This window comes from Diadema antillarum, unplaced genomic scaffold (genome assembly GCF_040938485.1).
Source record: "Diadema antillarum isolate AM-2024a unplaced genomic scaffold, OU_Dant_1.0 seq00000661_RagTag, whole genome shotgun sequence".
Lineage (NCBI taxonomy): Eukaryota > Metazoa > Echinodermata > Echinoidea > Diadematoida > Diadematidae > Diadema > Diadema antillarum.
In genome coordinates, this window is record NW_027271573.1 from 45661 (window position 1) to 56745 (window position 11085).

The 11085-nt window shown below is 40.2% G+C and overlaps 1 protein-coding gene across 1 annotated transcript; it reads right to left on the reverse strand.

Annotated features, from left to right (window-relative positions):
• Window positions 1-3242: 3242 nt before the first annotated feature.
• On the reverse strand, window positions 3243-10104 carry LOC139736672 (visual pigment-like receptor peropsin). Its single transcript, XM_071647419.1, has 5 exons — window positions 10038-10104; window positions 8104-8214; window positions 7116-7295; window positions 4837-5204; window positions 3243-3542 (listed from the first exon to the last, which is right to left on the reverse strand). The coding sequence occupies exons 1-5, from the start codon at window positions 10102-10104 to the stop codon at window positions 3243-3245; spliced, it is 1026 nt and encodes a 341-aa protein (XP_071503520.1).
• Window positions 10105-11085: the final 981 nt, after the last annotated feature.

The window sequence follows — 11085 nt, forward strand, 5'->3', positions numbered from 1 at the left end:
GTCGGCCTCAAACTTGGTTAAAAGCCAATCAAGAGCAGAATCAAAATGCAACATGTACGATGCCTACATAAGGTTTACAAGATGCCACCCGATCCGCACTAGAATGTGTACACGAAGATGCGAATCGTCATTGTGAAATGAACCTTGGCGAGATCGTGGGGCTATCTCTTGGCTTGCCAAAAATTTTGCCGCCGCTCACAAAGTTGATGCCGGATCCTGAAAACTCCTTCAGCGGTCATCCTTGGTATAAGATACCCTCACGAATGACCCGAAGTTTATACAATCAGAACTTGGCTTGTCAAAGATTTTGTCCCCGTTTACGAAGTTGCTGCCAGATCCTGAGAAATTTCATCAGCGGTCATGCGATGGCTTTAGATGTCCTCACGAATGACCTGAAATTTATACAATCAGAGCCGAATTTTGAACATTTTCTTTATCGTGTGTGTTGAAATATCCATCTCTGCTCAATTTTAGGATAATGTGACGCCTGCATTATGAAGTGTAAACACGTGGTAGTCGATAATCTATTATCAAGAAACGTTTCATCTCGGTAGGAGACACGTGCTAGGCTACAAAATCAGGAAACAGAAATGTAAGATTTGTAGAGGGAGGCTTTCTCCTCAAGGGAAAACCTTACAATAATTATTGTAGAGCTAATACAATGAGGATTTGTAAGATTTGTAAGATTTGTAAGATTTTATTGACTCTATCGACCCCCTCTCGGGGTATGAGAGTACAAACATATTTACAATATATGAATACAAAAATATAGTACATGTGAAAATAACAGATATGAATAAATATGTTTACAAAACAAGGCGTAAAGGACGTTTAACTACTCTACCACTACGTGTACAAACATTCACATCTACTTTACTTTCTACAAAAATACTGTCTTTCTTCTTTGGTATTGAAGAGAACTGAAACATAATAATGCTGACAAATTTGGCTAGTTTTATGACATCACAAACCAAGTACATATTGTGATCAAACGAAACACAAGAACATGTAAAGCAGCGATTCTTCACATATTAAACCGCTTTTAAAGAGAGAGAGAGAGAGAGGAGAAAAAAAAAACAAAACAAGGAGCGATGATTGGGATTTGGACGAATAATTATACGATTGCAACTCGGTATACAAACTTGCAAGCTATTATAAACACAGTGAGAGATAGAGACATACCGCTGTATAAGAAGTGCATTTCATATCATCTACTTGGTGTGGAGATAGCGGTCCGATCGTAATTGTATTGTAACATAATCAATCATTCATCCAAGAACTTAAAGAGATGGTATAGTATCGGATGAGATGAGGATTCAGCTTTTAACTTTTTTGCGAGATATTTAGAAACCACTTTATCGAATGTTAAAAGTGCATACAAAATCTAAGAGGAATTAAAAGTCTATTTGATGAAAATCGGTTTTAAAATGGCTGAGATATCTAGAAACAAATAAAGCGAAACAAAATGACCTTAATAAAAGGTGGATCCCACCTTTTATTAGGATCGCTCTTGTTTGGATATTTCAGCCATTCCATAACCGATTTTCATCAAACAAACCTTGAATTCCTCGTAGAATTATAAGCTCTTTCATACTCCAGCCCATCTCAATAGAAACTGTATCATCCCTTTAAACTACGCCCTAAAAAGAGGGCTCTGAAACGTCTTTACTGAAACAGTAGAACCCTTCACCCTCAAACAATCTCGAACGTAAACATGCATCGTGCAACACGGAATGACAACTCATTAAGAATGCAAATCACATCATTCCATTCATTGTCATAATGTTTCATTTACAAAATAAACTTAACCTTTATCTTTATCAAATCTTAAAATCTTCTCTTCAAATCCCGAGGCGCCTATGGCTGACGCTTTAAGCAAGAAAAAAAAAATGAGGAACTTCTTTTTTCCCCGTTGCCGACCCGGAAGGAGCGCGATTTGAAATTTGACTGGTCCAGTGAGTCAAAGTCACATCAACAGAATATCACTTTATATACTGTACATGTACAGTATTAAAAAAAAGTCCCGACTTTCCATATGATTCCACTCCATTTCATGAATACAAAATTGTGGATGAGTCGATGATGCAGGATCGAATATTGGGCATGAAATCGGAGGGAAAATCCTTTCCGTTTTACTTGAAATACGTGAAAAATTCACTCACGATCCAGAATTATTTTTTTTCTCCCAGATGACGAGTGATAAATCTAAACAACGACAGTACAAAACAACTCCATTACGCTCTCCTTTTATTTTGTACGTGTACGCGAATCGAAAAGTCTCCCCAATTATGCTAAAGCATTTTTCGTGCAGTGTTTGTTCGGGTGTTTCAGTATGAGAATGAATGCTGTTCACCGATATCGTAACAACTGTATTCGGTAATTTTCTGCGCCGCTGACGGCATTTGTAGATAAAACAATCACATAAATTAATCCAAGTCATGTGCGCGTTCAGTTACATTACCGACTTTGCCAAACTTCGAGTAGCAAGAATCCCCTGAACAAATGTATTTCGGGTCAGCTTTCAGGATTATCACGTACCTCTAACGCATTATGATAATTAGTTTCGTGTATCAACACTTTGTAACAACTGTGTTCAAAATCTTTCTGCGCAGATTGCATTTATAAACAAAACAAACACGCAAATCAATGAAAGTTATTTGAGCGTTCAGATACATGTACCAAGTTTACCAAACTACGATCCCGTTTACGCAGAATATTTGCGGTACCAAAGGGGAGGGGCGACCCGAGATCACCACTTCCTTCGAGTATCAAGAATCTCCTGAACCAGTGCATATCGCGTCACCTTTTCAGGATTTTTACGTGCCTCATACACGCCATTGGTAATATTGTGTATCAGCACGTTGTCGATGGCACTGAGAGAGTTCCAAGACCTCGTTGACAGTGGCGAACCGGCCCAAGGCAGGCCCTAGGCCAGCCTACGTTGCAGTGCTCGGACCCGCATTTTCGTGCCTTTATATACACTGCCTTGCGCCCGGGAATGAACTTTCCTTCAGCATGTATCTCTTTTTTTCTTTTTGTCCAAGTGGCGCTCACGTAAACATTTCATCTTTTTTTTCTCAGCGATCGCTACGGTACAGCTGAGTGCGTTTGGCCGCTAATTTGGATCTGCTTGCGTTTAATTACATCAACAAAAGGCGGGCCTCGGGCCGGCCCGCTTTTGGTACCGCAATTGAGCCCGCGTGCGTTTACACCAAGAAATCATTTGGGCGTAAACGGGGTCTTTAAACGTACTGCTCCAGGTAATTCCCAGACTCGTTCGAATTTCGGGAGGTGATGTCCGACGGGTTGATGACCTGGACATCGGTGCGGCAGAAGACCAGCATGGAGGTGTAGTGGCGGAACTTCTTGACGCAGAGGAGGACGAGCATGGGGTTCACCCAGATCGATGTCTTGGCAGCCAGTGGTGCGATGACGGTGAGCAGCATCGGGATATCACTGGTGTCGAGGATGATCGCCATCATGCAGATGATGGCGTACGGTAGCCATGACGACACGAAGAAAATGATGAAGGCGACACCAAGCTGCATGTTGAAATAGATGAGCATTGATTGCTCGTGACAGCGACGTGAAAATGACCACAGCACAAACAAGAAATGCAAATTCGGCTCCATGACATTTGCTCCTGCAAAATTTGCTCCCATGAAATATCTGCAAGCCAAGCCAACTACATAAATTCTACCCACAAACATAACCCTAACCCTAATCATAATCATAACATCCAACTAAACCTAAACCATATAACAAAACCCTAACCCTAAGTCCTCGGGGAAAATAGGACAGGAACCATGATATTGTCGCAGGAGCAAATGTTGTGTTACCGCAAATCCACCTGGTCTGGGTGCCAAAGCCAGATTTTGGGCCCAACCTCTTTTCTTTTTTCTGTTTTTGCCATCGGTCCAAAGTTTTTCATGGTTTTACCCTATTCCGAGGGTACTGAATCCGAATCTGGATGATGTAGGTCTTGCATCCCTGAGGGTTTTGAGATGACGCCACCAAAAACTCAAATCCCAATACATGTAGGCCTACAAGTATTTCCATAAAATAGTGAATGAATTTGAAATAAATTGATCATGGGCTTACCATAATTCGAGGACGCTGAATCACCAAGATTTTGGGTGGCCATTTTGGTGGCCATATGGAATATCTCAAACCCTCAAAGATCCAAGGGTTGCATCGATCAAATCTGAATTCAGCACCCTCGAAATAAGGTAAAACTATCAAAAACATTGTACGAAGGGTAAACAAAGTTCAGCCTCTGGCACCCAGACTATTTTGTTGACCTCATTTCAATCAATGCATCAACATTTCGCCCTCAAATTGTCGAGTGCTTAAGTCAGACGACGACATTGTACAGTTGTGTAATCATATCAAACTTACGACAAACAAGCGCATTCTCAGATGTAGATTATTAGGAACAGCAAAAGAAACATCGAGAAGCAGTTGAATGCAGTCGACCATAATAGAACCACACATACCGTAACACACATCTGGGTCCCATTTCACAAAAGATATGATGTTAGGAACTCTTGCTAGAATAGCAACTTCCCGTAGCAACAGCCAATCAGGAAGCTGAATTCTTGACATTACAATGACACTATCCAATCCAGGAAGAGTTGCTATCATGGCAATGTTTTTTTTTTTCTTTTCTTTTCTATGAAATAGGGCTCTAATTCGAAAGGGGGGGATATAAAAAAGTAAGGAAAGAGAGAGAGAGAGAGGGATTGGGGGTGGGGAGGAGGGGATATATACATGTTTGTTTAGAATATGAATGACATGTTCCCTGCTGAAAAAAAAAAGTTTTCTAGACAGTCCTACCATGTTTCCCTCGGGTTGACTGGCCCAGTCCACGTTGTGCATCGAAGGCGTGTCCTCGAGCTGATGGTCCTCGACCCCGCCAGTCGGCGACTGCTGCTGCTGCTGCTGCTGGCCCCGGGACGCTTGGTAGGCGCGCAGATTGCAGAACACCATCAGGCTGACGGGGAGAACGAAGTTGATGATGAAGAGGGAAACGATGTAGGAGATGAAGGAGCCGTCGATGTCTTGCCAGTCAATGGAGCAGAAGGTCTGCAGCGGCTCGAGGTCGTAGCGACTCCAGCCGAAGATCGGCATGACGGCCCACAGCAGGGCGTTCCCCCAAGCCACCATGGCAAAATAGCGGTAGTGGGAAAAGGTCAGCTGTTGAGCTGGAGAGACAAGGGGGGGGGGGGGGGAGGGGGGAGTAAGTAACTGGGAAGTCTAGTGTGTGAGAGAGTCACAACTCATGCACGGAAAAGATCCCGCTTCATTCATTCATCGCAAAGAGCACCGGGCGTTTAATCCGGTGAAGTGGTCCCGCCTTACATCCAATTGGACCCCATGGAAGACCGGCTATTGCAGCTGAATATGGGCTATCCAGCCATCTTCTCAGATGGAAAATGAACAAACAAACAAACAAAGAGAGAGAGGGGGAAGAAAAAGTGTGTGTGCGTTTGTGCGTGTGTGTGTGTGTGTGTGTGATATCCACTGAGTTCATTAAAAGTAAGTTTCTACTAGCGCCAGTATATGCTTTATTTAGCAACAAAATGAAGTCATATAAAATTGATAATTGGGCCAAGATCGCACTCCCTTGTTATCATAGAAAGAAAAAATATGAAAGGAAAAAATACGTTTGAGTAGTTCCATGCTTCATCTTTTATTCTCTAGATGATAAGAAAAAAAAAGAATTAGGATTTGCACCTTTCTGTCCGTCTGAATAGCCCCCTCTCTTCCTATAAAGTATACATGTTCAATATAATTATGTAATATTATATATGCATATGCATACATGTGTATTATTTATATACAAGTGCAAGAACATAAGCAAGCTCATGAATTTAATCTATATTATACATATATGTATATGCATATATATTATATAATTATAATCATATATGGATGTCATTTACAGACACGTGAAGAAACAGATAAACTAATAAATCTAATCAAACAGTACGTACATATTGATATAATCATAGGAATGTACATTATATGTACAAATGTAAAAACATACATACTAGGTGTTTCAAAAAACATTTCCCACTTTTGATCATAAATATTTCAAAAACTATTCATTCGATAAAATTGTCATTGATATGAGTAATAGCTGGATAGTGTACAATTTGGTTGGAGGTGATTTGCACGTGAAAGCATAAATCAGTTTCATTAAATCTAAGATAGATTTTGAAGTAAGGTTTCAGATTTTGGTCACATTTTAACCCTCTGTACAAAAATTGAACTTCGCACAGGAACCAATGATGTGTATGTGAGTGTGTGCTGACAATGGCCCTGAACAATGGACATGTCTGAACCACCTGTTGACTAGGCGTCAGTCTGGCGCTCCCTGTCACATGAATGCTTAATCAATAATTCATGTGGATTGCCCTGGGCACTGCTAGTCTGAATTCATGCACGGTAAAGTGCTTGCAAACACCACATTTCATTCCAGCTGGCAATCATTTTCAAATTTTGCTTCACATATCACTAAATTTGAGATATAAATAAGCATATCGATCTCAAGTTCCTCATTTTAATACAACTGTCTACTAATTAAATAGTCTGACAAATTTTTCGCTTTTTCGATAAAAAGAGATCATTTTTGGAAAAGAGTTCAGCAGCATTTATCATTGGGGCGATTTGTTTCAGAGTAGATTTATTCAAGGCTCCATATACACAAATGTATATATACTCTAATTGATTTTCTTTACTTCCTGTCACCACGTTTACGATAGAACAGAAGGTATTCATTGTAATTTTGTTTTTCAGACGTAGGGAGAACACTGACGCGACTCAACGACAGTATCGACAGGCGTTTAATAGACTTTACACAGATACTGCCAGAGGCTGAATAAAGACTAGCTGTGATAGTGGAATTTCTCATGAATGAATAATGAAGCATTCAAACCCTGGCCATTGTTCAGGACCATTGTCAGGCCACCTTCAACCAAATTGTACACTATTCAGCTATCACTCATATTAATGACAGTGTTATTTGATATATAGTATTTGAATTATCAAGAATTAAAAGTGTAAAATGTTTTTTGAAACACCTAGTACAAACATACACATGCTTTCCTCACCAAGCTCACGACGACAAACGAGGATATATCTACTGACGGCGAGAAGAGCCGTGTTGCCGATGACAGTCAGTCCAAAGAAGATGCTGAAGAAGCCGTAGATGGTGCACCCCTCCCAGCGGAAGATCCAACGGCCCAGGAAGCTGGAGGAGGCGGAGAGGGGGATGCAGCACACCGCCATCCCTGCGGGGCGAGGCGTGGTCGAGTGGCGTGGGATAGATTTACCAGAGACCACTGATCTCTAGAAGACGTATCTGGATATCTCATCGGCCCATACACACTGTGTAAACAATTAAAGCCGCCGAGCCGCCATCTTACCAGGCACTTGCACGCATTTTCCAGCAGAGACTGTCACATGTGATGTTGTGAGCTCCATACACAAGTGTATGAGCGATATGCGTGGTAAGATGGCGGCACGGTGGCTTCAAAGCGATTGGCCAATGAGATATCCAGATAGTTCTTTAAGAGATCAGTGCACGAAACCTAGCTCAGCTCATGAATAATTATTCCTTTCAATATACCTCCCAAGAGTGCATCATGTAGGTCAATTATCACGCAAACTAATGGGCACCATCGTCCTTTTAGATTTTTTTTCACGTTTTCCCACATCATAATCATAGGTTTCAGTACATTTTATTTTGAATAGATTTGCATGCAGTCGATACCGTCAGATCCGAGAAGTCTCGGACGAGCTTAACGTGTTCCCATGTCATGTAGATTTAAATACACTTTATTTGGATGAATTTGAATGCACCAGATATTGCAACGTCCTAATAACATCGGGGGCTTTTCTTTTTTTTAGCAAGATTTATAACACATCGGTTTATGACAACACTCACACTAAAAAAAAAAAAATAAATACTGGATGAGTGAGTTACATGCAAATATTTATATCAGAGTTCGAAACTGAAGAAGAGACACATTTCGTGAAGAGCTATGTGCTTCCTTTAATGAAAAAAAAATAGTATGTAGTCTTCTTATTCATACTTGCCTAAATTGGCAATGCCAAGATTTATCAGTAGAATATTTGAAGGACTGCATAGATGGCGGTATCGTGCGAAGACTACGAACTGCGTTATGTTGCCAATTAGACCAATTGTAACTGCAAGAGATGAGAAACGGAGTGGACTTATAACCATGACATATCAATCATAATGACGACGACGACGACGACGATGATGATGATGATGATGGTGATGATGATGATGGTGATGATGATGATGATGGTGATGATGATGGTGATGGTGATGATGCTGCTACTAATAAAGATACTAATGATTTATCAATTATCATAAAAATAACAATATTTACAACGAGGGCAGCCTTTACTGTTCTCCGAGATGACCCTTTCAATGTCCTCGTTATCATTGCTATACAATTATGATTATGATGATGATGATAATCATTATTGTTATTATTACTATGAACTCACCACCCGTAATAATTCCTTTCTACTTTGACATTAACAGAACTAGATACTGAGAAGATGGAGTCTAGGTAATTTCTTTGATATCCAGAGAGAAGCTCATCAAAAGCATGGAGAAAAACATGGCCATTATGACGAAAATAAGCTTCTTTTTTAGCTCAGTTTAAACCATTATGGCTTCCTCACAAGCAGACGGTCTTACACATGGATGGGTTGACAAAGCAAAGATGGGCAAACATTACGAGCGCGTATGGTGATGAGTAGGCCCTATACATTTGTCTGTATTTTTGTGTCTACGTGGTTGGGTGTGTGTGCGTGCGTGCATGTGTGTGTATGAATTTGTGTGAATGTGGCAGCAAAGCAAATGGCGGGAGAAGTGGCCGTTTGGTGCGTTCACTCCTGATATATACAGTAGTTTATTACATAAAGATGTTATCGTACAGAAGTACATGACAACTGCTCATTTAGCCAATACCTCTTCTAGTCTACAATTTGAAACGGACGTGACAACATCCTCCTAAATAGATGAAATAAACCCAAGTAGTCCTAAAAAGTTAACCACGTACAGTAATTTTTACCTCGAGAGTTTGAGTGCATTGGAGCCATTTAAAGGTTCAAACATCAGTCCACAAAAAGAGTTAATATAAAAGTTGAAAAGAAATTATTAATGTTAGCGTTTTTATTTACGAATCCTTCATTGAGAAAAGAAAGAAAGAGAGATGGAAAAGACATAGCTGTTTTCTCTTTGTGCAGAGAAATGCGTTTCTTTGTGGTCAGTCCATAATTTGTACCATATAGTTCACAATTCTTTCTCGTTACTATAGTGATGACCAAGGTAACTTCTGTCTTTCTAGTTTGAGAGAAAAAGCCTTTTTTAAGTGCTGCTTTGATTTGGCAGTGAAATCTGTCTTTGAACGTACAAAACTTTCATTGGCAAGTAAAACAAGACAGATCTGAAGAAATTTTAGCCTCATTTGCACCAGCTGATGAGAAAAAAAGATATGACATTTGCTTTGCCTAAACCCCTTGAGTACCACCAGCTTAAAATGTCATATTTTATTATGACGTTTTGTACAACAGATTGTCAGTAATATCCAGTGACAGGGTTATTTGTAGTCACAAGAAAATCAACGATATACTTCAGATATCATGTATTCTTTTATAGAAATTAATAAATTATTGATTTGAATTGATTGAATTGAATTGAATTGATGCGATAACGTAGAATTATGATCCTTTCATCTTCCTCATCATATTATAAAAGATCACCTGGGTCACGCATCTAGGCAGGAAAAAGATAATGGTGAGGAACCGATTAGATTTACCTTCCTATATACCATGCAATCCAAGGCATACACGAGTGGTTTATGTACTGTGGTTTATAATTACAACCACAACAACTACAGCAACAACAACGACAACAACAAACGCCAAAATGACATATCATCGACAACTATGAAATGTCGCGAATAGTACATTACCAACATCTTGATACCTACACCAGACTGTGAGCAGCGTTCCAACAGCGACAGCATACGGGCGATGAGGAGTCTCGTCGGATTCCATTCCAACTCAGTGGACCGGATACTGCAGTACTTTTCCACAGAACTTTTCCTCCTAGGTTCACTTTTTTTTCCTCTCCCTCCTCCTCCTCCTCCTCTCCTTTGTCCACTCAGTTGTAAGAGAGTTCTCTGACAGGAATCATCGTTCCTGAACGATAAGATTGATTTATAAATTGGATTAATGTGATAGGCCTAACATTGTCGCTACACGCTGACTTCGATGGTTCTCAACCCGTGACTTCTTTCGTCTTTAGTTTAGTCAGGCAGGAAACGCTCCTCACGATTTCATCTGGATGCTTCTATCGCCGGTAGGACACAATGAGAGGGCGCTATTCCACTTACATACCGTCCTTCTGATTAACGTCTAACTCGAATTGGTTCCGTGACATTTGCTCCTGCGACAATTATTGCTCCAATGAAATATCTGCGAGCTAAGCCAAACACATGACAAATTCTACCCACAAACATAACCCTAACTCTAAACCTAATCTTCACACCAAACTAAACCTAAAACCCTTTCACAACCCTAATATAACCATAAACCCCTACTTTAAAAGTCCTTGGAGAAAACAGACCGGAACTATTGTCGCAGGAGCAAACGTCCATGTCATCACTCAAAGAAATTTCGTACATTTAATCGTAGGAAACCTCTTTGCTCGTAATGCGTTGTGCTAGTTTTTCTTCCGCCAGTCTGAACATTCTGTCTTTCTTTTTCATCATCGATATCCCGTGCGTAACAAAAGAAACGAACAAGAAAGAGAAAATATAATGTGTTCTATAGGAGACAAGACTAAATGTTCCATGATATTATGGATATGTGGCGATGATACTGATACTCAAGAGATTTTGATAACAGGACGAAGAAGCAATTATTGAAACATGAGTAACGATTTCAGGGGAACTTGTATCAAAATGCACGTATCCGGGGAGGCAGAATCTATCTTCAAACTGCCAGCTTATATCGTAGTTTCCAGACATCGAAAGA